This window comes from Daldinia childiae (assembly GCF_008694065.1).
Source record: "Daldinia childiae strain JS-1345 chromosome Unknown Scaffold1, whole genome shotgun sequence".
NCBI lineage: Eukaryota > Fungi > Ascomycota > Sordariomycetes > Xylariales > Hypoxylaceae > Daldinia > Daldinia childiae.
Window position 1 is genome coordinate 723,922 of NW_022984642.1, and position 27,671 is coordinate 751,592.

Genomic DNA, 27,671 nt, shown 5'->3' on the forward strand with positions numbered 1-27,671 from the left:
ATGCTAACGCCGGGTAACGCGCAATGATACCACCCAGAGGGGAGTACCGTCTCTCTTTACTCATTTGAAAATTTCATGTTGATTAGTTTTGATATAAACATTACGTTCCTACGAACAAGATATGACCGGTCGGGCCAGTGATGCAGTATAATATAATCTGCCGCCTTGACATACAATGATATATAACAATGATACACTATCGCTACCTGATTATTACTTTTTTCTAAGCGACGATGATTTAATCCTCCAATAAAAATAGTATAAGTTTGATGCCTAATCTTATGACACGCAACTTAAAGCCACAGCGAACTCGGACCGAAGCGAAACCACCCGGAGTCGTTTCCGTTTTGCAGGATATCAAATATACCTGCCACGTTAGAAATGCGTATGCGTACCTAAGGTATATTTATTTATATGTATGTAGAAGGTAAATGTTTCTAGTTAAAGATGAATTGCGTAATGCAACGCCGTGTTCTAGTAATAAGTTCGTAACTACATAAACTTAAATATCCGGTTTTGTATGGTTGTGTAACAAAAGCCAAGTTCCCATTCGCCAAGGCATGGAAGTTACCGATCTTAGATAACTTATAAGTGGAGTCCGGAAGCAGCCAAGTCCTTATGTAGGTATTCTAATTCGTCGTTCTTCATATCCTTTCTCTTCTTCCTTATACATCGCTCGCAGATCTATGGACCGATAAGTAGGTGTACATACTTACATATCTACCTATCCGCCAGTAGGATTCATCTATTTTCTACTAATTATAGAGCCTAAGTGATAATTTTATAAGTAAATCACCAAATCGATTATCTTGTTCGTTGCGACAGAAAAAGGAGAGAAGCACCTAACAATATCTCCTAGACCAATACCGCCCTTTAGAAGTCGCAATCAACTTGATACTATAGTACTAATAACCCAATCGCTCAAACCATCTCGTTATAGTTATATAGAGTCAAGGTGGCGGTTAACTTGACGTCCACTACAACTTCGTCAGAACCAAATGATTCAATAACACTCACTTCACCAGCATATCACTGCTTCCTTGCCTTGCGCTGCTGCAAGGACGATTCAGGAGTTACTTGACAGTCTGTCCGAGTTTGATCTCTAACTAACAATGCCCACTCTCGCCCCTACCAACTTCAACATTGTTGTTAGTGTGTTGGGAGGATGGATATCAGTCTTCGGTCTGGTATCTTACCTTCTCAAGGAGAATTTCTATCTTTCCGAAGCCCGTAAGTATTTCAATAGTTACACAATGCTCGAAATGGAGGGCTGACGGCTTACTTAGTCATATCGCTCCTGGCTGGCCTCGTCTTCTCTCCCCACGCTGCCAACTTTGTCCGCCCGCTTGAATATGCAGGCTCGGAAGAAAACTTAAATGCGATCGTAAGCGATCCTTCAAGATTCATCCATCTAAATAAAACCAGATCCCCTTATTTATTAGATTTGTCTGCGACAAGTAGCACATAATGAATCTTATTACTGAATAAATGATCGGTGATTTTAGGTCGACACAACTAACACTTTATCATAGACGTTATATTTCACCCGCCTTGTTCTTGGAGTCCAGCTCGTTCTAGCTGGCGTTCAACTACCTAGTCGCTACTTGAAGAAAGAATGGAAACCGCTGGCTTTACTTCTGGGGCCGATCATGACGGCGATGTGGATAATAACAAGCCTACTCGTCTGGGGTCTGGTTCCAAATTTGCCTTTCCTTCATGCTCTCGCAATTGGGGCTTGTGTGACGCCAACCGATCCCGTTCTGTCCAATGTTATAGTGAAGGGGAGGTTCGCTGACCACAATGTCCCCAAAGACCTCCAGAAGATAATCATCGCGGAGTCTGGAGCTAATGATGGCCTCGGATATCCCTTCTTATTCTTTGCCTTATACCTCGTCAAGTACATTGGCGACGGTGGTGTAAATGAGCAAGGGGGTGCCGGCCTCGCCATAGGCCTATGGTTTGGAGAGACCTGGGGATATACTATCCTTCTTAGCATAGTATACGGCGCGGTCGTTGGTTGGATCGCTAAGGAGTTGCTTCATTTCTGCGAAGAACACAAATTCGTGGATCGCGAGAGCTTCCTCGTCTTCGCATTCTCGCTCGCACTCTTCATTACTGGTACTTGCGGTATGATCGGCAGCGATGATATTCTGGCCTGCTTTATTGCCGGGAACGTTTTTACTTGGGACGACTGGTTCCGCTTGGAAACACTTGATGAGGTTCGTACCCATACGTATTGAATAGCCTGCCGGTTATTATATTTGCTAACTGTAAATTAGTATGCATTCTTTTGTGTCCTAGGACAACCCCTGGTCTTAACGGAATCTCTACTAACCATTTTCTCTGTTTCTAGTTCTCTGCAACCTACTATAGACATGCTTCTTAATGTGACCATATTCATGTGGTATGGCGCGGTATGTCCGGTATGTATATGCTTGTGTTCTTTATTTACCCCTGTTATAATACAAGGATTCGGAGTATCGCACAGGTAACGCTTGTCAGAATGAGTATCCTGAATTAGTTACACCGAATGTTTTCTATAAGTAGCAAACACTGACTGAGCATACTTATGCAGTGGCATAGTTTCGTGGCTAATAGCATCATTCCGATCTACCGTCTGATCCCACTCGGGATTTTAATACTGATATTTCGGCGTCTACCACTTGTCCTGGCATTCTATAAGAAAATCCCCCAGATATATGGCTTTCAACAGGCAATCTTCATGGGTTTCTTTGGGCCAATTGGGTGCTCGGCTATCTTCTATCTATACGTGACGTTAGAATTCATAGACACATTGAACCCTAACCAGGGAAGCGTGGCGAGGTGGGATGTGGCTCATCTCAAAGAGAGTGTGTCGGTCTTGGTGTGGTTCATGGTAATATGCAGCGTTGTAAGTATTGTCTTATCTTACCGCGGATATCGATATCATACTCATCACTCGTTAGGTTGTTCATGGGCTTAGTATTCCCCTGGGAAAGTTTGGATTTTACCTCCCTCGAACTATTTCAAGGTCTTTGTCCTCACCTGAGGACCTGCCTTTCCAAATAGGTGCACGAATAATTCCACGGAGCCGTTCTAGGGACGGGACAGCGACTCAAACCTCTGCCGATTCTCGCTCCGTATCTGTACGACCTGTTTATAGGGTTGGTGGTTCCATCATTACGGAGCACACGGGGACTACGGCGGACGCTACTGAACTTGTCGAACCCAGAGATAATCTTGAAGCGGGATCGCCCCACAGCACGCCGTCACCTACCCTACCTAGCCGCACGATTCGCTTCCCTGATGAAGCATCGTCAGTTGGTAAAGAACTCCAAGACCCTAAGAGGGATTTCACAACTGTGTCATGAACTATTTGACATCCTCCCATTAGCAATGCTTGGTCACTCTTCCTTCCAGCATGACATCTACCAAGACACAGTTTAGAGCCAATACATCGATCATTTACTACGCATTCACTATCTGCTAGCGGAACAATAAGCAGGGTGGCATTTAGACAAAAGAACTAGAGTAAGGGCTAGAGTCACGAGAGCGGCTTCATCAAGTTATTTCAATACCACCTTACCTAGGACGCTTAGGAGCTTCCATCTTTGTGGTAGATAGATATTTTTTTTTCTTTTGAAATTCGTTCGGCAATCTGATTGCCTTGTAATTTAATAGTAACACGCTCCTCTTATTTTATAATCTATTTGCAAATACCGGATTCCTATACTTCATTCGTATTTCGGAGTCCGGTGATGTCAACTACAACATAACACGGATGTCCGGTAGTGACGGTTACAGTAATCAATCATACACCGGCTTACTCAAGCCAAACTGCCCGAATCGGCTCAAATACATATATGTCATCAGCTATTAAACCACCATCTTTCCTAAGTTGGCATTCTCTCTTGTATAATTGGGCGCCTTGGCTATAGCTTGGCCTAGCCTTGTGAGTGATGGACCCTGGATCTGCGTGGGGGATCAAGGGTCCTTTGTTTTTTTCTTGCCTCAGCCTTCGAAGTTGATTTCAGTCGGTCTTGCAAGAGGGGAAGACATGGCAACTCCACAACCTTCCGTGCTATACTGTCCGAGGTCTTTGAATAGACCCATACACACCAAAAGGTCGAGTAGTGATATGTCGATTCCCCTCTTTTCATATGTCAACTGCACCGAGACGCATACCCTTACCTTGGTAGATCTATCGTAAGATGGCGGGACAGTTGTAGTTTTTACCTAAGGTACAAAGACTCAGACGGAGGAGTCTCGCATAATCTAAGTACCGATATACATTTTTAATTAACGCCAATATGTGCGTTCTCCTGGCTATCTCGCACGTCAGCGGGGCTGGACTTGGACTCTCTAATTGTCCGGTGGCTACGAGAGAGGACGGGATTTGAATGAAACAAAAAAAACCGAAAAAAAAAACACATGTAGAAGAAGTTGCAGACGAAGAGATACGACAATATTCGAACTCCGCCAAGTTTTCTAGGCGGAGGAGAAGAGTTTCGAAGCAGCTGCCCATTCCGCGTATGGCTAAAACCGCATCGTAGCGACGACGGAGAAGGTTTGTCTATTCCAGTGCGACTCTATCCTAGTGTGACCCTCCATAATCTCAGTAGGGCGGGGAGATAACGGGGGTTTGCCATCGGGGAGTTTTCCCCGTGGATGCGTGGGTTGAGCGCGAATGGCGGACACGGAGAACACGTAGTAGTGGTAATAATGGTAATGGTAGTGGTAGTAGTAGTAGTGGTGGTAATAGTAGTAGTTGTAGTTAAGAGAAGTAAAGAAAGGTAAGAAGCAGAAGCGGCTATGGAAGCGGGCACCGCTTACTTGGACAAGAGTTCGAGACTGGCATGTCGTCAGAAAGAGAGAGCAACGACCTTCCGGAGGGAGGTAAGGAGATGCGCAGTGGATAGCGTGAAGGAGGTTGTATGTATGTAGTCGTACTAAGTGTAGTGTATGTAGGATAGAATCATCAGCCCCTCCATTAGATACCTATCAGTTCAGATTACCTATCAGATAAGAGAGGGACCCTTGATTAAGTTAAGTTTTGTCTGGGGGACCAGTTAGAGACCAGATTGGACGCAGGAACAGGAATGCGTTTTAGAAGTTGTCTGTAACCCTAAGCACAGTATGTAGTAGAAATAGGACAAAAAAAATAAATAGTATAGACTGCCTATAAATTTTGCCAACCGTGAGTAGTACATACGTAAGAGTCTCCATAGGAATAATTAGTCAATTATGTAGGTAGTTAGGATGTAGTTAGTTATAGTCATTTCTAACTAGACCTTTAGATGGTAAAAATTAGGTACGTAATCCAGTCCTAGGTATTAGGTATTCCTTAAGGGTATCAGGTAAGCGAAGAAACCCCGCGAGTTGTGGTCAGCACATCAAAACAAAAACCATGCCCGATGATCGGCGTTTGCTTAAAGGGTTCAAAGCTGAGAAGAGAAAATGAAGCTAACTGCGTAATAATCGCTTTTTTTTTGGCAGAACTAAGTAAAACGCGTAGGTAAGCACGGGAGGTTTAAAAGCACGATGGTTTAATTGAGCTTATTTATTAGTCTGGTTATATAGGTAGCCTTTGATTGCGTAAGGTTAAGCTTTAAGGGACCTATTATGGTATGGTGGTAAGATAGAGCACACGACCTATGTTATATGGTATATGTATATAGTTGCGGTTGCGGTTGCGGTTGCTCTTCGTTTGATATCGAAGATTTCGCACTAACACGATTAGAATCTAGTAGCGGCAATGTTTTACACGTAGTTTAAGCGAGATTACTTGATTACTACATGGTTCGCCTGCTAAGCCACTAACAATTTTCGGAGATACTATTGGTATACTCAAAGTACCTAACTTATGTACCTAGGTACATACCCTTTTTCGCACTTTTCCAAAATAGGAAACCCCGGTTTTTCCGGGCACCGGGGGAAGGCTGCCACGCACAACCTTGAAAGTGTTAAGTACCTAACTCTTAGGTCTAATTAGTCTAAGTTAGCGTGCTCGAACGAACTTACCCTTTTACGCTCGAACACCTAGCACCAAGCCCAGCACCCAGACAACCTCGACCGTCTTTTAATTCTCCACCCCAACTTTGCGCTTGTACCATACACTGACTGCTTGTGCCCCCGGTCGGGTTCTATGCTCACGCTGTCAGGGTTCTTCTATCTTGGACCTGGGCAAATTGATTGATCCAAAACGCCGCCTACCTTCTCTCCCATCCTAAATCAATCCATCCCACATCCATCCCGGCCTTTGGTGAAATCTAAAGTCAACAGACCACACCACCATCACGGTCGATACATTCATTCCGGGTTTCTTTTTACTATCGCCTCTTTTCTTACTGAGTCATATTCAATTGATTGCGAGTTTTTGACGTATTGGAATTCCTATAACGAGACGGATAGACATTATTATAGTCTGTAATTCTATCAAAGCAGAAACTTGTATTAGGATACTTACGACTTACCGCAACTTTTCACCGAGTCGGCACGTTATTCCGAGCCCAAGCATCGAATACTAAACACCCTCGAGCCATCGCTCGGATATCGAGTTTTTCCTATAATATCTGCCATCGAGGTCGTTGGGAGTTCTCATACTCGTAGCATATTTTCAATTGAGCCGACCTAAAAGAGAAAGCATGTTGCTGTAACTTTAAAGCATAGCTACTTCTCTTACTGTTGGACTTGCTGGAGGATAGCGCTTCGGAAGATTACCTCGACGTCCATCTCATCTTTAGGGGTTACTATTAAGTTATATACGTTACCAGTGTGGACAGTCTAGGGTAATTTATTGGTTGGTATTGTGTTGGATCACGACTTCTACCTAACACGCTGACACAACTGCATATAGTATCCCATTCTTGGTGTACCCAAGAACTGCCTGAGCTGGGCCATGACGACTTCTGGTTCCTCCCCGTTCAGTGGGACGAACCAGTTTACTTCTGATTCGGGGATGCTGCCTGCCTCTTTCTCTGCCAGCAACGAGTTCGACTTCTTCGAGGACATTCACCCATCAGGTACGAATATATTCGATTTTACCAGCGGCGAACTGCTGGACACGAGTCTCTATGATGAACCAAAGTCTTTTCCACCCGGCCTTGGCCAGCCGGAACAGGTCAGCCCTAATAGGCCTCTACATTTTCCTTCGCACCGGGGCTCTGCGTCTTCCTCTTCTTCCATGATAAGCGGCAATTCGACCTCCGCGAAAACGAGCCAGAGCTCGACAGAGGCCATGGTGACTGACGAGCACTTTTCTGGCTGGAACCTCGAAAATGAATCTAGACATATGGACGGGAATTTTGTGTTCGACACTATAGACCCTACTGCTATGGAAATGTCCCGTGTTTTCGATTTTGATAGCGCTTCTAGTAGTCCTAGCCCCGCTATGAATGGTCTCATGCAAGAGTCGCCTGTAGTAGCGAATTCCATGTCGAATGCCCCTGCCGCTAAGCGGATCAAGGGTCATCACAAGACACAATCGGTCCGTTCCGTTCTTACTCACATGCGTTAACTCTCTTCACACTAACTAGTATTTAGCAACATTCTATAACAAAGTCGATGAACTGCCTAAAAACGAGTGGTTCTAGAGAAGGATCGCCCGCGTCGAATATAATGATTAGCCAAGAAACCTCTCCATCGGCAATACTTAACAACTCACCCCCCCCCGATAATATCACGAGCCGTCTTGGTACAATGTCAAACCAGCAAAACTCCCTGTCATGGCCACCTGATCCGGGTCCATGGGTTAACAGAGTAGCCTCTAAACCTCCCTTTAGACGAGATCTGAAAGGCATGCCAGCTAATAGTCTTTCGTCCTATTCACATCAGATAAGTTTGGCGTCGGCTCAGAGGCCAAGACTGGTGATTCAACCTACGCCTCTCAAGTCCCGAGTTGAGACCCAAATCCCAATCAAACTTACTATACACGCGCTCCCTCCCGGTATCAAGAGGCTTCACTTACCAACCCATACGATTTCGAAGCCTAAGTTATTAGCAAAGCCCGGAGCGGCGCGGTCTCCTGACATGCTCGAACTCTATACTATGTTAGTTTGCACCAGTGCCATGCAAGACCCTATGAGGCTCCAGCGTGCTTTCCGTCGAGCTGCGGTGGCCGGGCATGACATCCCAAGTTTAAAGAGGTCGGACGATGGAGGTGAGGACGATGAGCATAAGCCTCAGAATGGTGGCGAAGTACGAATATGTGCTGGTTGTATAACTCGAGAACGAAAGCGTGCTAGCCGCAAGAAACACAAGAAGCCTGAGGAGGATGAGTTATGGAATCGATATGAACATCAACGGGTCATCGTTTTCAACACCCAAGAAATCAAGGATTGGCAAGCAGTCACTCCTCATATGGTTGATCCTACGGGAGCTGGGCCAGCTGATCTCTCTGTCCCTGACGGTACCGTTCAAGTCGATGCCCCAATGCGCATTGCTTGTTACTGCCGCCATCACGGAGAGAAAATGGGGTTCCAAGTTATCTTTACCATCAAAGATTACCAGGACAATGTTATCGCCCAACAGATTTCATCCTCAATTATGATAACAGATGACCACAAGACACACCTTCCAGCAGCATCAGCCACGCAGAACTCTGTTCTATCGCCTCCGCTTCCTGTAGCAATGGACGTTCACCATATTGAATCCTTTCGCATGTCGCCAGCAACCTCTGATCTCCAAGGATTACCAGCGGCTACTCCATTTTCTCTTCCGGGTAACAATTCCCAGTCCGTACCGGTTACTACAACAACATCCCGCAATATGTCTAGGCAGGGTTCGCCCACTAGCCCTTCTGGCCTTATATCTAGAAAGAGGAAAGCAAGCGGATCGGTAAAGCTCCCTACTGGCCTAGCGATGACTAGGCTCGAGACAGGGCAACCGCCCCTGGTAATGCCCCCAGGAGCCCATAATGAATCAGCTGTGACCTCTGCAACTGCATCGCCATTTTCGCCAAACATGGGAAATTTCCCAGTGTCCACGGAGTCTATGATGTTTCACGGGCAGCAGGCGAGCATTAATAACATTGGAAAACAATATTCGGCTTCGGCAGGACCGCCTACACCAAACAGCAATAACCCTGAAATCGGCGTCCCACAAGGAAGTAGAAACATGAGCATCGACAATGTGCCAGTATCTCAAATGTTTTCTACACCGTCCTCTGCTCATCCTAGCCGTGCGCCTAGTCCAAGCCGAGTGAGGAATGATATACAAAATGTATGTCATAGTTCGCTTAGTCAGAATATATACAATGCGCCCACAGCCATGAACTCTAGTAGAGCACAGCCGATGATCTACAAGATCATCCCTGGCGAAGGTCCAAAGTCGGGAGGAGTCGAGGTCACAATCCTTGGCAGCAATTTCACAAATGGCGGTCTAGACGTCATGTTTGGGGAACAAAGAGCGGCTACTACGACCTTCTGGGGCGAGACATCGTTAGTTTGCCTTCTGCCGCCATCTCATGCCGCCGGGGTCGTCCCGGTTTCGATCAGACAACCAGGCGTCGCTCCCCAGCTTTCATTTAATGGCAATCAGCAGCAGCCTCTGTTTAGATACGTCGACGATGATGAACATCGCCTAATACGTACAGCACTCACTGTGCTGGGCAACAAACTTGGGAATAAAATGACAGATGTTGCGGATATCGCAAGAAATATCATTTACGGGCCCGCAACGGGCGGTTCTTGGGGTCATTCCCCCGGATCTAATAGTCAAACCCCCAATACAAACTTCAACAATCTGGAACAGGATCTCTCGGAATCCGTAGAAAAGGGACTTCTTCGTATTCTGGAATTGATTGATCTAGACGATAGCCCCAACAAGGCGAAGATCAACCTTAGAAGGGCAAGCGGGCAGACTATGCTTCACTTGGCTTCTTCTATCGGGCTCGTGCGCTTTGTCGCCGGTCTACTATCACGTGGTGCTAATGTGGGCGTGCGAGATAAGGGAGGCTTCACGCCGTTGCACTTGGCGGCGATGAATGATCACCAAGAAATCGTCCGGCGTCTCATCATGAGAGGGGCAGATCCAAATATGCGAAGTCTCTCTGGTTTGACGCCCGCTGACGTTGCTCGATCCAGTGACGTGCTTAGAGTTCTCCGACAGATTGAGAACCATTCCAGATCCCGAAGCAACGGTTCGCTTCATAGTAGGGCTAATAGTGCTAGCTCCCTAAGATCGCTATGGGATCCATCCTCAATGGCACCAGCACATCGTGAGGAATTCATATTAGAGAGCCCAAGCTCTTCGGAAGAGAGCAGTGACGACGATGATGATTCGTCGGTTCAAAGCGAGCTAAACATAAGACGACCAAGCTTCCCGCAGTATGCGCCTTCACGTGAACCCACCGGCGTTGATGCTCCTCCCGCAACAACGACCGCAGCAGTGGCGGCTCTCCGGGAACAATTTGCGGCACAGTTCCAGCAATTGCAGCACTCCATGACAATGCATTTCCAAAATCTACCGCATATGCAAATGCCGCAGATGCCGCAGATGCCAGCCCTCCCACCGATACCCGTGCTTCCGGATTACCACGCTTATCTGCACGCAGCCCCCGTCATGCAACGTATCAGCTCTCTCGTCCCGAACATCCGGGGTCAGCGCCCTGAACCTGGGGACGAAGAACCCCCACGAGATGCCGATAGTAAATGGTGGGATCTTTCTAGATTCGGCGTCAAGGACAGCCCTCCGCCAGCATATAACAGCATCTTCCCGCAAAGAGATATTGATGTCAAGCAAGCCACAGCCGCCGCCGCCGCAGCCGAGGCTGTAGCTGACGAGAAATGTGCTGCTCTTTATGACCAGGCGGCGTCACAGAGCCAAGAAGTGCCCGCACTTCTCGAGATAGGGCATAAGCACAGCATCACCAAGGAACAACAGGAACACCTACAACGAGCCCACGCCCAGAGGCTCAAGACCGGAAGCAGTGATAAGATGCTCTGGTTTGTCTGGGTAAATACGTCCCTTCTCTTTATAATACTAGTGCTAACAGGTAGTGGCAGATTCCGATTCTAATCTTCATCCTTGGTGCTATGCTAGTGAGCGTTGCACCCTCGCTGGTATTCTACGGCACCTCATTCGTTAACACTTCGGCTGCCTTTGTCGCAAACCCACGGGAGTTTGCGCAAAGACTTACTCTAAACATCGCCGGCACGCCTTGATTTTATTTATTTTAAGGATTTGATATATTTGTTTCAAGCTTCACTTCTTCACCATGTGTAAATACCCCTGTATAGCCTTGTTACTTAGAATTGGATGTCTACACTGTGTCTCAATCGAGCACGAAAGTGGAACAGGAGAGATAAAACGGTGGGCTCCGTCTTTTTGTTTGAGCAAGGCGTCCTAGATTCGTGTTTGCCATCCCGGTTTTGAATGGAGGTGGCCCTCCTGGAATTTTCGGTCAGACTCGGGAACACCATGAGTTGGTTTGGTTGGGTTGGGCGGGCACCGTGCTATGATTTAGAGCGCAAGAATGGTTTAGGTTAGCTGAATATAATCAATTCAGCGGTATGAATCCATTAGTGGCGTTTACACTTGGAATTAATCTACGAGTCTACTGGCTAGCTAATATGCATGTAAGGTAGGTAGGTACCTAGGTAGGTAGGCTTGAATGTTGGAATTTTTTAATATTTACTATGCTATTCGTGATGGTTTATTGTTATCATGGTCAAAATCGTATGTCATCCAAAAGGGGCAAATACATGACGCAGACGCAGACGTGCAAAAAGGTCCATTGCAGATTAGGGGCCTAAGGTATCTACCGAAGCTAGACTATACGTTTACGTCTTAGTCATCTCGGTCTTGAAATATGAGTTTATCTAGACGACATTCGGGGCTCCATAGTTGAAGTGCCTTAACCTAGTAGGTATGCATGCATGTATGTATGTATGTAACGTCCTAGCGTATAGTCTATCGTCAAGGGTTGGATAGATAGATAAAGACGTAAGCAAGGAGGTAGGTAGATAAATATAATATAATATCCACTTATTTAGGTAGTTGACTTAGTTTATCAGGTTAGGTTAGGTTAGGTTAAGAGGTAATATTTGTCATCGGGATTTCTTCTCTTGAGTTCTAAGATATTCATTGATACCCTGAGGGAGATAGATACCTTGCCTTGCTTTGCTTTGCGGGTTTCAAACGAAGGAAGGAAGGAATATGTATGTATGTATGTACTATGGTACTGTGGGATGATAGGATAGGATAGGGCTTCCGTGCGTATGTACGCACGTGTGTCTATGTGCGATACACGGCTCGTGGCGTAAGCCGCGAACTGGAACTGGAACTGGGACTTGGGACTGGGGTTCGGCCGGTGATTCGGGTAAGCAAGTATGTAGTGTAAGTGGACATGGGTAGGTTAGCTGTGCCGCATAGCGGCATGGTGCGTAATGTACCTAGGTATGTTAATGTATGTGCTATGTACATAGAGAGAGGTGAAACTCCGAAGGATTGGGAACGAAGGAAGGGGAGATACATTAGTATATGTATAAGTAAAGTAATACCGCACGGATAGTCCCGGTGGTTGGTCTGGGCATGTAGGTGGGCAGGTAGGTATTAGATAAGCACTCGGAAACCGACAAGGTGTGAGTAAGTAAAGTAAAATATTATTTTGTTGTGTTCCCGGATAGGATAAAATCAGGATGACGGGGATTACTTGACTCGGGGATTATTTGGGGCAGGATTGCCGGTGCATTAGTTACCTAGGCATGTAGGTAGGTAGGCAGTTAATTCGTTTGGCAGACCCGGTTAGGAATTGATCGGATGCCGATTGCACTTGGCTTGCTTGCTTGTGGGATGAGGCTATTTACATTATAGGTAGGTCGGTAGGTAAGTGAGTGAGTGAGTACATAATCTATAGTAAGGTAGAGAAGATACATCCCCGGTAAGAAGAAGAGTCTAGGTCTACATAAGCTTGATTCTTGTCGTTCATGCATATGTACCTAAGGTAATTGTAGGTTAGGTAAGGCCCTTGCATACTACTACTACTACCACCACCATAACCACCACCGGCGCTGGCGGCTTAATATCCTAGAAATCAACTCCCGGTCTAATGCCGTATCCTAGCCGCTCCTTCGGTCTATCATCAAGGGACGGCCCGTGGCTATCAGGCGAAGCCAAGGAGCTAATCGCCCGTGTTATCGTAGAAGCGTGGGTTGGTTGGTTGGCTTTTGCCTAAATATGGTGTGGTTGATGTCGTGATGTTGTCGTCCTCGTCTCATAGGGTCGGGTAAGCAAGTAAGCCGATGCCATGAATTCCTCCTCCTCTTCCTCCTTACGCCCCACCGCTTGTCTGTTATAGGTATGTAGGTAGGTAGATTATGTAGAGGATTATAGACTAGGCCGTCTAAATCAAGGCAGCGTCCTTCCGAAGAACGTCGGGTCCCTGTCGAGCTGATCCTCAACCCACACGGGCCAGTCGTTGTAGCGCCGGTGTTCGGCGTCGACCTGGCGGTTGAGATACTTGAGCCAGCGGACCATGCCTAGGTTCATGCTGCCGTTATTCTTGTTGCTGCTGTTGCCATCTCCTTCCTGGTCGTAGTGATTTTGGTACCGCGGCTCGCGCGCGCGTAGCCGGTGTTCAGTCTCGGTGATCGGGGCCATGATCTGCTTGACCGCGATCCAGTGCGCGGCCAGCAGCGTGCACGTCTGGTTCTCCGGGTCGACGAGCCGCTGGAACTGCACGTGCGGCAGCTGGATCCACCACCCGTAGTGCTTGCACAGGAGCTCGTAGGCGCGGAAGGCGGAGTCGCCTAGAGCCGAGGCCATGTCCAGGAGCAGGCGGCAATACTCGGGTTCTACCTCGTGTTGCCGCTGCTGCTCGCACAAGGGTTCCAAGCCCCGGATGCCGGAGACGGCCATGTCGACCCAGTCCCGGCGGATAGGGGGCAGCGCTTCCATGAAGGGGCGCAGGAGCGCGGCGGACTCGTTGTCGTGCAGGTTGCGGAAGAGGAACTTGGTGTTGCGCGTCCACATCTGCATCGAGACTAGGATTATCCCGCGGCAGAAGGTCATGAATTCGGCCATGCCGTCCTCGAGGACCACGGATTGGAAGGTTAGCGCGAAGCAGGTTGCTACTGGTTAGGGGGGTGAGGTTGGTTAGTTGAAGTTGAAGGATGGTTGATGGATTAATGGTTTAGGTGGGATAGTAAAGGGGTTTTGGGTGTTGAGTCTGATGAAAAGGGGTTAAGGGGTTGATAGTATTCCCCAGCTAAAGAATAGAAGAGACGGAGATAAAAGGGGGTAAGTGACGTTACGTACTAAGAGCGTTTCCTTCTTCAAAAGTATTCGACTTCGGGACTTCGCTCAGCGTCTTCTTAATCGCTCTAATCGCTTTCAGTCGGTGCAACATGGCGAAGGTGACTAGACTAGGATCTTGCGACATGAGATCCGACGCTGCGAGGCCTAATATCGCGTGCATTAGATACTCGTACTACCATTTCCAGTCGATTAGCACCCTGGCTTTAAGGTTGACTTTGTTACGGTGCGTACGTACATTCTGTGATAAACATGGAATCTCATGAGTCCATATGGTCTCGTTCCCTATGGGTTGATGGGGAAAGCACGTCTGCAAGAAATGCTGGAAGAATCGCATGTCTTGTAGACTGAACAGCGGGACCTGATTCTGTGGCTTTTTGCTTGTTGGTAACGACTCTTATACAATAGACAATAATTATAAGGGGTTCATACTTGGCGTATGACTTGTTGAACAGCTGGATATTCGCACTTCAGTCCCGTCTTTGTACAATGCGTGCAAGCCGGGCGCGTTTCTTGACACTATTTCTTGATGTTAGTATTTTGAACTACAATGGTTATCCATAACTTCCGAATATCGAATACCTTGATGCGCCGTCTCTTGCAGTTGTAACACCCACGCCGGCTCTTCGTGTGACCTCGCCGTTCATATCTTTGTCTCTGAGTCAAATTGCTCCTGGTGAGCGCGGTCCCCGGGGACGTAACGCTTGACATATCGTCCAATGCCATGATAGAACCAGGGGCACCGTCGCTAGTGAGATAGTTGATGTCATCGTCTGGAGAGAAGTATGCATGATTAAAGCCATCTCCACCATCCAAGCTCACACGAGGGAGGATCCTGGACTGAGTTGTGTTTGACGGTTCCATCTCGCCTCTATTGAATACCTATCCATCGGATAGGCTAGACTTGGAAAAAGTTTAAATGAGATGACTATTTCTAAGAAAGGGTGTCAATATATCATAGAGATAAACTTCAAAAAATAATCTTGAATTTGTTAAGGTGAGTCGGGAATGCTGGCTTGGCAAGCATACGCGGACAAGGCTTCAGCTCGTTCGTCGGACCAATCACGTGGCCGGAAATCGTGGCGATGCTCAAAGCTAAAGACCGGGATAATGATATGTGATTGGTCACTTTGACTAATGAACTGAATCTTGTTGCTTTCAGCTGTGTTAGTTTTATCAGCTTGGATAACTAGTAGCAGTTAATAAAGCATCATGTGTACTGCGCAATGAGTTAGGCCAGCGATGTTTTGCTATATATGTTAGCTGCAAGGATATTGCCTTGTTTTATATCCAATTGGAATTCACGATTAATGAATCTGAACGCAAAGGAAAGGAAATAGAAAGGGGGAAAAGGGGGAGGTTTGCTTCAAAGTTTCTCAAGGAAATAATAATGGTGTTATTATATTGTCCTATAATCCGTATAACACCAACAGTTAGCCGAACAGTCATTCTAAGTTAAACGATGTAGTCATCTACGAATTGTGTTTTTCGGTTCTGTGTAACCCCTTTAGAAGTATAGTGAGCGATGGCTAATGCTAAAGTCGTCCCTGTGTAACATTAGCCGTCCCACGACATCTCCCTAGAAATATTATTACTATTATATCTCAGTATACTCAAGTACCTGGCTTGTCAGCCAAGAGAGTAAGGTAGCCGAGAATAAAAGATTTCATAATCGATTAGAGAGTATCAAAGTACAAATAGGAAATATGTCAATTAAGGAAATAACTAATGTAAAGGCTCTATGCTAGGACATCTGATCCTGGAATATCCGCTTCTGTATGTCGTCCAGACTGCCACGCCGAACGCGCTATTGGGGTATCTCTGAATGCAAAGAAACTAATAAAAGAAGAGGGTATTTATGAGTAAGAGGTAGCGTAGCTCATAAGCCTCCGCACCTATCCGCCACCAGGTCATTACCCCAATCTCGTCCACCTATATCTATGAGAGGTACCATAGACAACCTGGGTTTTGAGCGTGTATAGGGGACCCATAATCTTGAAGCTCTTATTTAGAAGATTTCTTGTCGTCCTTCTTCTTGTTTACGTCGGTACCCGCGTCAGTCTTGTTTTCGGCATCGAAGGAAAGTCTCTGTAGTCAATCAGTTAGCTTTGAACAGGTACCTATACAGTGAAAACTTGGGTTCCAATTACTTACCACGCACTTCCAGCAGTCTTCGGTCTTGATGTGGACGACCTTGTGGTCAAAACAGCACGTCAGGTGCTTGGTGCAGAACTTCAGCTGGAATTGCTTCTCGAGTCTGCAGTTACCCTTGCTCTTCAGGGGGCAGTGGTGCTGGTTCGTGGTAGATTTCTTCACATGAGGCATCTTGAAGTTGTAAGTGGATGTTGCTGAATGGGAGGTTGGGTTAGGGGCTGGATATGGGTCGGTTAAGGGGTATTAGTTGAAAGAGTAGTCGAAGAGATAATTGAAGGTCTGTTTATTGTAAAGACTGGTGTCTGAAGTAATTGTTTAACTGGAAAAAATAATGGAAATCTCGTGTTCAAATAGTATGTCCAGCTCATTGAAAGTCCAGTATCAGCTGTCAACAACTTGACTGTTTCCTACATGTTTGAGAAGTCTGGATTTATCCACGTACTTTCTTTTTGTTCGCTGTTATCATAATGATATTGACACACGTTTTGTTTGAAATATTTTCTTAATGAGTCCATTGTTACTGACTCAATGCCTACAAGTTCTTTGATTAAAACAATAAATGCCATGACAAGTTGTGGAATTGTTTACTGTATTTGCAAGAACCCTGGACATACCTGACTACTTGACGGTCAGAGCTTTTATCTTCTAAAGTGTACACAGCTGTAGGTACATGAACAATATCGTTTGCTTCAAGTCTGCACATAATTTGAGGTAATAAGTGATGACAGCCCGGAGAAACTCCAATGTACAGCTTCAGAAGCGGCAACTGTATGGCAACAGGTGGTATGATACCTAACAGAACTTCTCTCGTCAGTTAAGGCAAAGTAGTCATTTCTTTCCCCACCTGGTGATAAATGTAAAACCGCCGGTTTGGGCTGTAACCTTGACTCCTGAACAGTGCCCAGATCGTAACTTACCTAGGTAGAATGTTCATCTTCTGCCATAATCCAACTAAACCCTAGGTGCGTACAGCTTCTACATTACAGCATGACGAGACACCAAGAAGTTATGTATAGTCGGTATACCTTGAAATCTACTGAGGGGCTCGTATGTATAGTACATAGGTAGGCTAGGCCCCTTTTATTTAGTCAAACTACATACATTCTTCATCATTAGTCACGTATTTCAGATAAAATAATGGATAAGACTTTGATTGAACTCAATTGGTATTATTGAGATACGGCAGTTTTTAATAGCTGGTATTGTCATATTACGAATAACGAGATAGGCTTTAGGAAATGAATAAAATCATTTAAGGGTTTGACTTGGCTGCAATTAAATTTTCTATTTCTATAGTATGACACATACGCCTTCCTTTAGACTAGGTTCAATTCTCTCATCCTTCTTAATATCAATGTTCTCTTCTTGTTCGACAGTACTCTCCTCCACTTTCTCAGAAGTAGCGTCCTCATACAAATTCGTAGCATCATCACCCTCCTGTGCAGAAGTACACTCTTCTTCTTTAGAAGCAGCATCTTCATCTTGATTAGCTATGCCATTGCTAGTTTGTTCAGTGGAAATATCTTTACCTATTTCAATTTCTTCCCCCGAAGAACTTTCATCTCCTATTTGGCAATCACCGATTTGCTTGGTAGGGGAGGATACTTTCGGCTCCTCATGATGTATCTTCGTCCATTCTTTAAGCATCTCCTCGGCTTCCTTGAAGGCCATATTTGAACCTACACCTCCAATAGCGAATTGAACAAGCCGTCTCGCAAGTCTATAAGCAGGTTCATACGCGAACCGAATGTAGTCTGGACCGGCTGCCTCCTCAAAGAGCTGCTTTAGCTGGCGTCCTTCCGGTGTTGATGGCTCATCATTAGCCGTACGTTCGTCTTCTTCTTCGTCTTCTTTCCACGCCCATAACCAAAGAGGCGGTTTGCAGCACATAAATTGGGGACCAAAGACGGCACTGTCCCAATCAAGGATAGCAGAAATGATGGGAGAGCTCGTGTCTGACGTAGGATTGACTAGCACATTGCGCGGCTCTAGATCTAGATGTGCTAACGACGTGTAGCAATTCGTAAACCATCCATCTGCTTCTAATTCCGCAGCCATTTTGCAGAATTGATCCATGAGTAAGGGCCCGGAAGTATCTTTAGGCCACATCCTTAAGTCGTAGTCTTTCTGGGCTGTGAAAATGTCTTGTAGGACCTTTTTGATATCTTCGGCCACGGGTAAATTGCTATACTCTCTGGCGCATGGAACCTCAGGACGTTTCCACGGTAGAATCTCAAGCGGTCCTGTTCCATCTATAGGTAGCACTAAAACACCGGACGTGGCACTGCGGATGGATAGTAATTCGGAATAGACACGACCGAGTTCCCGTGCGAGTCTGCATCGCTCTTCGTGAGAAAGGGTGGGATATGAATATAGCAAAGCTTGCCCAGGAATGCGAGTTTGAATGGTGTATCTAGTATTGAGCTCATTGTCCTCTGTGTCGTCGAATTTGATGACATCCGGAGCAGGAATCTTGCTATGTTGGTGGAGAAATTGTAGAGTAGCAACTTGACTACTCAAGTACATATTATCAAACCGAGGCATGCGTATGATGTAGCGGATATGAGTGTCAGGTTGTTCAGTCGGCTGTCGGGATATACCGATTATGCGATTTTCTCCGCCTCCGGCCATCCGTTCCACGTTGATCTCTTCCTCAGTAGCATCAGGCCAGATCTCGTGAAGAGCAAAGTCGAGGACACGGATTTGAAAGGTACTGAATGATTCTTCATCGGTATAGATAAGTGAAGAAGAAACCGACTCGGCATCAGAGTCGCAGCTCGAGCCCGAATATGAACTAACGGAAGACATTGGAATTTGAGTGACCAGGATTGATGTGTAGTGTTGGTAGTACCCGACGGAGCGGTGATCCTGCAAGTAATGTGGGGCCGGATCTTGGTTAGATTGATGAACGGAGGAGAACGGAACCCTCCCGGAAAGTTGATGGAGACGTTTGAAAATAAGGGGGAAAGTTTAGGTTGCTGATTTGAAACAGCAGATTGGGGTATTTGTAGTTTTCTGCGCTAAAACTTTGTATTAGAGTGTTGTTATAATGATTATTATTTTTTTTTTTTTGTTTGTAAACAATAGCAACTTTATGAACTTGAAGCTTTGTGAAATATTGCCTAATCGGGTAACAAACCATCTGAGAAATAACACGTACGCACCTAAACTGCACTTATTATGTACTTTCCTAGGTACGCATGTGCTCTAGACCTTTAGTATGATGGTGATAAAGGTTTAGTTTTTGGTCTTATGGTAGAAATAAGAAGCTGTTTTTAATCAAAGTCAATGCATCTAAGAGGTCGTTTGGTTACAAAGAAAGGTTACACAAAATGGAAAAGCTTTGTTATCATGCGATATGTACATAGGTAGCTTTTGGCATAGTTATCTCTAAAAGGTAAGGTATCTTAGGTACATAGGTACATACCTACCTATGTAGCTTCCAGTGTAAGTATTGCCCCATCCTAAGAATTACATGTATCTAGAATATATGATCATGAAAACTGTCATGACAACTGACAATATGAATCATGGTGGTAAGAAAACCACCAATAACTATTCCAGAGTAGGTACGTACCGAGGCCCATAATGTGACTCGGATACTCCCGCAAATTATTCACCGAGATAAACCGATGCTATAACTGATTCCATTAATTCAATTTGCTCTCTATTCAGACAGTTTAGAAACAAGCTCACTGACAAATAACATCTATGTACATCTCCGACGGGTGGTAGTGTGAAGGTAGTAAGGTAGATACATATATATGCTCTCGACTCCCCGCTCAATAAATAGCCTGTCACTAAGTTATTATATTATTAAGTGACGTGTCCAAATAACGCCTTACACATTGTTTGCGCCGCCCGATGAGGATTATTTCCGTGAAATTTCATCATTTTGCACTCCCATGCATCAACAAATTACCCAGTCAGCACAGCCAAATTTGGTCCTCGTCCCTGAAATCTGATAGGTTACCAGACCGAGCCACATGTCTCTCGTAAAGCAATTTAGCTTCTCTTCTTTGTAGATAGGCTTGTTTCGACGCTGGCAGAAACCAGCCACCTACAAGCACTTCCTTGTTGAAAAGCGTCCAGCTGTGGACTATATCGACGTCTCAATAGCCTATTGTTGCTTGACTCAATTCGTGGTGGCTATTAATATTGAAGATCGCCCGATTACTATCCGAAGGGAGAAAAAGCCAAGCTTTGATGTGCCGTTACAATGGACAAGGGGCATGGAATCTTGGGGAGCGGAACATATGGGCGTGGAAGCCCATAATAATACCTTCTGATGCCGTTTCCCGCCAGAGTTGTACCGCAACGCATTGTAACGCTGTGGTGCAATTAGTCGTAGCGATATTACTTGGGGAGTAATCTCGCTCCCGTCTCACAACCACGTCATTTGTATGTAGGGCAACATTTCTTCGTAAGGTTCTCTATCGTCAATTATATACAAGGCCTGCGTAGATCACCAGGTGGCCGATACACAACATGTGTCCACGTAAGACGCTAAACTCGAAGAGAAGCAAGGCATAAGCAGAAACGGTGGCGCCGAGGTGAGGAGAAGAGCGGAAGAGCGCAAAAGCAGCCTCTCGGTCGGGCTGCCATAACCAACCACTCACGGCTCACACGTGGATCGAATCGTATTAAATCAGGGTTGAAAGGTACTAATCCTGTATATACATTTCCTGTACTCGAGACCGCCACTGTATTTGTTGAAAAGAGCGCGCAGTACGGTTGGTGGGCGCGTCCGTTTGTCTTCTTTTCCTTCCGTCCTGTAGATTAACTAAAAAGGTATATATTAATTTAGAAGAGGAGCTCGGTACCGGTAACATGATAGTTGACATTATTTTGAAGTAGGTTGTGAACTGGGATATAATGTATTTGTAACAATACTCATCTTCCTACAAGTATGTATTTGCGACGAATTCTAGAACGAATCAAGAAGTTGGACAGCCCTGGAGGAGGAATAATTATTGCTGGGATGCTGGATTGTATTATGGAGTACTTTCAAGGCTGAATTTACTAGAAAAATACAAGATTATACTAACACACGGATCTCTAACAACCCCTGAATTCCTCCCACCATGAGCCCATCGCTCCTCGTGTTAAGCGGTCTGTTTAGGTATGCGTGCCTTGTTCCTGCAGCTCTAGCAGTGGTACCTGCATGCGCTACGTAAGAAGACGTCTGACCTGTTATTATAACCGAAAATCGGGTGACTCTAATTTTTGATTGGCGGATTTCCTGTGCTTGGCAGATTTGTTTGGTAGCCCTCGTAAACATGGTACAATAGGGAACATTAAACACTTTTTTCTCTAAACCTTCCCTTCATAGAAGGCTGATAAAGTATATTTAGCATGATGCATGAGGCTGTCGATAAAGTGAATTTGGAAGGGAATAAGGAAGAAATATGTTTGAATTTTGTTTGATGCATCATATCAGAAGCTGCTAAGTTGTACCCGTTCGATTATAATAGCCTTTAACAATAAGTGACATGTATCTAACCAACCGCCTAGTAGACGTACCTGCATTTGGTATTGTGGGTACTGGATGTATGTCAGGTATGTACCTATGTACATGTATGTGGTTATCAATTCAATACCTATCGTCCTAAAAGAGCCAATAGGAAGCAGCGGGTTTGGCTGACTTTCCGTCTGAACTGGCGGACAGGTGCTTCGTATCTTAGTACTTGGATATAAACCTGCCAACTTCGAATCGATTTGCGCTAATCGGATTGACTTTCCAAGAGATCTTTAAGTGCACAGGACAATACCTGGTACGATTCTTACCAGTCTTGGCGCTTAGTCCGGCCCTAAATAGCATCTCCTGCAGCTAAAAAGACGCTAACTACCCCAGTTAGCGGCTGGCCAGGAGAGTCTGGCCACTAGAAATGTGGAAGGAGCTCCTTGTCTTCCCCCCCTTTGCCCCACAGACATCCCGATTGCTGGATGAACCTGCAGGTACACACTTACACACTCACTTAGGTAGTTACTTCCCTCACAGTCAGCAACATAAAACTCCATCCACGGACCCTTTATCCATTCTTTTCTCACTCAGCACCGTTTTTTTCCATCTCGGTTATCTCCATCGAGAATCACCGCTCTTTTTCTTTACCACCGTACATTCATTTCTCCCTTCGTGTACATTTCCTCTATAAGGTCGCCAGCTCGACCTACTTGCCTCACCTAGCTGTGACTGGCCTTGAGTTGATAGTTGCCTACCAACATAGTTACCCTCTGTGTGTTATCCGTCAAACGTCGCACACTCACGGCCGCAACTACATCCAATATTTATTGTCCAAGGGTGCAACTGATATCTCATCAAACTCGCATCATTCCTTCTGCGTCTTTGATAGACTGCACGACCTGCTTCCCGTCTCGTCGCCGGTACACTCCAATACGCAGCGCGTACAAACCCCCTTCGACAATTTCATTCATTTCTGATAGTATCATCTGATACGTCTCTTCCCTCCTTTGACTGGACTGCTGGCACCTTAACATTCTTTCAACGGAAATCGTAGTAACAATTCTCGAAAGAAGAATACAGAGCATAACTCACATAGTCAAATTGACTACACCAAAAATACTATCTAGCACATCAACAATCATTTCGACTACAAAGATCGCCCAAGATGCATGCCAAGCTTAGCATTTTGGCACTTGCCGCTGCAGCCTCAGTTCAGGAGGTCTGCGCTGGTCCTATTCATCGCCACAAGCACCCCAAGAAGGAGATCGTATACGCATACACTGACGTCGTCGTTGTTACTGAATGGGTGACCCACACTGTCGTTGCTGGACATAAACCCACTGAAGCCCCAGACTTTGAGTCTCCCCCAATCGTCGAGGCTCCTGCTGAGGCTCCCTCGGTCGAGAGCCCTGCTCCGGCAGTCCCTACCTCTGAGAACCCTCCACCGCCGTCGAGCACGTCTGCCGAGGCTCCCGCGCCTGAGACACCCGCTCCAGAGAACCCACCTCCGGAGAGTTCCCCTGTTGAGAGCCCTGCACCTGAGTCTCCTCCAGCGGAGAGTCCTCCTGCTCCAAGCCCTTCTTCTGAGAACCCTCCCCCTCCTCCGAGTTCGTCTGAGGCTCCTCCTCCTCCCACTTCTTCGGAGGCTCCCCCGCCTCCTCCCCCTGAGACTCAGGCCCCTCCACCTCCCCCGGCTTCGACATCGCCCCCAGCTGAGCCCGCACCACCCGCGTCAACAGAAGCACCTGCTCCCCCGCCGCCTGCTCCTGCTCCCGCAGCTAGCAAGCGAGGTGCCGCGTACAACGACCCGAACCTTGTTAGCGCTATGGTGGGCCAGACCGACAAGATCTCATGGGCGTACAACTGGGGATCTGACTCTGGTGGATTACAAGCCAAGATTGCTTATTACCCTATGCTCTGGTCTCCCGCACCGGACCACTCTAACAACTGGGATGAGAAGGCCGAAGCTGCTATTGCCTCAGGATCCGACAGTTTCCTCAGCTTCAACGAGCCTGATATCCCTAGTCAGGCTAACATGTCTCCCCAGGATGCTGCGAACGGTCACAAGCAATTCATGAACAAGTATGCTGGCAGGGTCAAGATAAGCTCGCCGGCCATTTCCAGCAGCGAGAATCCGGGCATGGGTATCGACTGGCTTAACCAGTTCTTTAATGCGTGCGGCGGCCAATGCCAAGTTGACTTCTGCGCTGCCCATTGGTATGGACCTGGAGGTGACGACGGTGCAAACCTCTTCCTCGACCACATCAAGAAGGTTCACGATGCTTGCCAGGGCAAACCCGTCTGGGTTACCGAGTTTGCGGCAACGGATGGCGACATCGACCAATTCATGAGATCCGTCACCCAGGGACTGGACAGCGACGAGTTTGGTTTCGTCGAGAAGTACTCTTATTTCATGGTGAACCAAGGCAGCCTCATGTCTTCTCCAACAGACTTGAGCTCATTTGGCAGGATCTTCGCAGGTATCTAAGAGAATTCCGCCAAGGAATACCGTTTCTATTCTTTTATCACTTTTGTTTTAGGTGAGGTTTAGGTTTAGGTTTTAGGGGTAAGGGATTTTGCATTGCGAGGGAACACAAAACGTCGGCATTTCACTTCTTTGTACATAATTCGACTGGTTTTTACCGGTTGAGCCGCTGGATATCCATCTGGATCTGCTTTGCTTTACTAGGTTGTAGAGATGCGCGAAAGGATATCTTAGGATCAAGGCAGATTCATGAAGATACGAATAGCAACGAATTGAAATTCATTCAAGTATTGTATTGCAGTAGCATATTTGTATTGTCGTCTCGCAGATGTAATGTGTTGTTTTATGGCTGTAAGCAACTTTAGCTACATGGTCTAGGTTACATAATTAAGCTAATATTTTGCTAACGAATCAATTCCTCAACTTGAGTAAATTGTTTTTAACGCCTTTACTTAAAAGCATCTCTTCAATTGAGACGCTTAAGTAGAATGTTGGGGCATTGTGACGTAATTCCAAACTCATAAGTGAACGAGATAGGTATAGAGGAGGACCTCGAGGACCTCTACTGTTGGGTTCCCTTCACCCGCGCGATTTATATGCGATGCGAACAATTAAACATTAATTACTATAACCATCTTAGCTACCTGACATGAATTCTTATAGATAGGTGCAGGTTTGCCAACCACGATCTAAAACACCGACTTTCCCCCCTTTCTGTTCTGTCAATTATGCCGCACATGCTTTTGTTCCGAATTATGCGGGCGTACCGCGGGTCATCACATACATAGATCACATGCTTTTGCCTACCCTCTTTTTTCTTTCTTCCTTTCACTCTGACTGATTGATTGATTGTTTAGGTTTTTTTTTTCCCTCTTCTTTCGCGTTTCCAAATTAATTAATTAGATCCAACCCACCATCTCGCCGTTCTCCCCGCGCCCCTCTTCTTCAGCTTGGATGAGCTCGTCCCATCGCGCCCCCGCGCCCCCTCCCTCTTCTTCGAAGTCTAGCCGGCTGATGTAGTACTCGCGCACGCTCCCGCGCCCGCGCGCCGCTGTTCGTGATCGTGATGTTCGTGGTACTGGTGCGGGGCTGTGCGACCTTGACGTTATCGATGTAGACGTCGGCGGCGGCGGTGGCGTCGAGGTCGTGGCTGTAGTGGAGGACCAATTCGTCCGCCGACCCCGATACCGGCGTATCCGCTCCAGGTCCGCGGCCACCGCTGCCGAGACAGAGAGGCTTTCGTGCGTGGGGGGTTGGGTAGAAGTATGCGATTTGCCTGAAGCTCGGTCGTCCGCCCCTGCGTCCGCTCGTGCAGATGATGGTGGTGGTGGGCTCGTCCAGATGCTGCTGGTTGCTCTCTCGTTTCTAGCTCCATCGCTGATATCGCCTTCTGGGCCGTCGTAGATGATAGGGGTGTGGAAACCGTCATTATCCTCATCGAAGCGCAAGGACCCGGCCTTGTGCTTAGACACGCTGCTCGTACTCACGACGTCGGTCTCGGTCCCGGGCTCGATTTCCCCGAAGATATGCTCGTACTGCGAGGTACTAGTCGTTTTCAACGGTAGCGAGATGGCGAGTTTCTGACTGCGTCGACTGGGAAGCGATGGTGCGCGCGGGGACGGACGATATGTGGCTTGGCTGCCGGGGGGGTTGGAAGGGGAAGAGGAGGCGATGGTATTATCATCGTCGCCTGATGCGACCCATTGGATAATTAACGTAGAGAATAGGACTGGTAACTAGTTAGCCGGCCGACTACTCAAGGTTTGTCATCTATATTTCTCGCGGATAAAAGCAAGTAGACCAGGAGATACACGCAGCCCGCTCTACGCTGTACAGATCGAACCATACTTGGACAGAAAGTAATAATCGCGAGAAAGGGGGCTGGCTTACTATCCGCATTACAACACGCGAAGAAAATCCAACCAGGCTCGCCGTTGAGCACCATAAGAACTATAAGGTTTCTTCAAGCGGTACTCCCCTTAGCTTTCGTTTCTAGGACTTACATAATAGTTATGATTCTATAGATGGGAACACTTACACTATGCTTGAGGTAGTAGTAAATAGAGCGCCAACGAAGGTCCGTATTGCTGCCGGGCGTAGACCAGGAGGGTTGGCCGGTGCGTTAGAAGCACCCTTGAGCGAGTAGACATCTAGTAAGTGATGATAAGAGAGTCAGTCAAGATAGCTTATACGCAGAGAAAACACAAAATATGAATATGGAATATGGATCTTGTAGACGTCTTACTCCATAGTGGGTTCAAGAATAGAGCCATAATGTAGACCTATTTCCTCCTTTAGCCTTGATCCTTTATGAATGAAAATGACACTGGTGTAACCTACATTTGCCACAATCTCGAGTACTATGAGAGGTATCAGGGCCTGTTTCTCTATCCCAATGATACATCTTCCCTTGTTCATTTGCGCTGTACGACTGTTGAGTGGTGGTCAGTTGAGTAACGAACTCTTCATGCATTCTTTATGCATTGCAAGGCTCCTTTTCTACACTTACTAGACGAAAGTTAAAATACATATAACCGCAAATATAGCTATTGACGAGTAAGCGAGCCTTGTTTTTAGTCAACTGGTAATTAGTATAAACCTACTGAGCACACCAAACAAATTGAAGATGTAAAGCTTAGACTCGACTCGTCGTCGTTTTGGGCCGCCCTGAAGTAGAAACTGATTCATTTTAGCGAGATGCCAGATTTAATTCAGGGGAAGCAGAATTTATGCACATACAGCTTTTTCGACCTGGAAAATATAGATTAACTGCCCAAGTAGAAATGTGAGCACAGTGAATTTTCCAAATTGGAACGGGTTCTATTCTCACAATCTGGTTTCCTGTTAGCTCAATACACAAGTAGAGGAAAAGAAAGAAATTGGACAGACTTTAGTCGTTACATAGAAGAATAAGCATAGCAAAATGGCCGCCGAGCAGACGCCTAAGTTCGAGTCGATGCCTATGCCGTAGTCGGCAATACTCGACCCGAACACGAAAGCCCAGGAATCAACATAGATTGCGAAGACCACTAAGAAAGAGTAAGAGTATCTCGGATTAGCTATTCATGTATAACGTCCGGTTGTAGAAGGATGGTCTGAGCAATTGGACCTACATATCGTGACAAGCGATAGACGCGACCATGCCTTTACGGCAAGCGCCCGTTGTGCTATATTTATTATTAATACACTAACATACTCCCTTACGAGAAAGAATAACATAGAACACATACTAGTGAAGCATGAGAGAATAGTAATAGTAGCGAATGATATGATAACGGCAATAACTGTGCCAGCGAGCGGTCTAGGGGATGGAACCGGTAGCGAAGGCGTGCCATC

The 27,671-nt window shown here is 46.3% G+C and overlaps 5 protein-coding genes across 5 annotated transcripts; 2 read left to right on the top strand and 3 right to left on the bottom strand.

Moving 5' to 3' along the window:
• Positions 1–1,112: 1,112 nt before the first annotated feature.
• Positions 1,113–11,141, top strand: GL218_00171 (Na(+)/H(+) antiporter 1; the record flags this gene model as incomplete). The annotated part of the gene is made up of 6 exons (XM_033576582.1): positions 1,113–1,230; positions 1,287–1,384; positions 1,533–2,219; positions 6,836–7,465; positions 7,834–10,932; positions 10,983–11,141. The coding sequence occupies 6 exons, from the start codon at positions 1,113–1,115 to the stop codon at positions 11,139–11,141; spliced, it is 4,791 nt and encodes a 1,596-aa protein (XP_033441539.1).
• A 2,185-nt stretch (positions 11,142–13,326) lies between these two features.
• Positions 13,327–15,096, bottom strand: GL218_00172 (C6 zinc finger protein; the record flags this gene model as incomplete). Its single annotated transcript, XM_033576583.1, has 5 exons — positions 13,327–14,051; positions 14,236–14,407; positions 14,471–14,626; positions 14,677–14,751; positions 14,815–15,096. 5 exons carry the CDS (start codon positions 15,094–15,096, stop codon positions 13,327–13,329), a joined length of 1,410 nt encoding a protein of 469 aa, XP_033441540.1.
• A 2,580-nt stretch (positions 15,097–17,676) lies between these two features.
• On the bottom strand, positions 17,677–19,194 carry GL218_00173 (uncharacterized protein; the record flags this gene model as incomplete). Its single annotated transcript, XM_033576584.1, has 1 exon — positions 17,677–19,194. One exon carries the CDS (start codon positions 19,192–19,194, stop codon positions 17,677–17,679), a length of 1,518 nt encoding a protein of 505 aa, XP_033441541.1.
• A 3,821-nt stretch (positions 19,195–23,015) lies between these two features.
• GL218_00174 (Alkali-sensitive linkage protein 1) lies at positions 23,016–24,338 on the top strand (the record flags this gene model as incomplete). Its single annotated transcript, XM_033576585.1, has 1 exon — positions 23,016–24,338. One exon carries the CDS (start codon positions 23,016–23,018, stop codon positions 24,336–24,338), a length of 1,323 nt encoding a protein of 440 aa, XP_033441542.1.
• Positions 24,339–25,234: 896 nt separating this feature from the next.
• GL218_00175 (uncharacterized protein) lies at positions 25,235–27,023 on the bottom strand (the record flags this gene model as incomplete). Its single annotated transcript, XM_033576586.1, has 7 exons — positions 25,235–26,064; positions 26,226–26,296; positions 26,374–26,485; positions 26,581–26,617; positions 26,676–26,766; positions 26,845–26,881; positions 26,939–27,023. 7 exons carry the CDS (start codon positions 27,021–27,023, stop codon positions 25,235–25,237), a joined length of 1,263 nt encoding a protein of 420 aa, XP_033441543.1.
• Between the last annotated feature and the right edge of the window lie 648 nt (positions 27,024–27,671).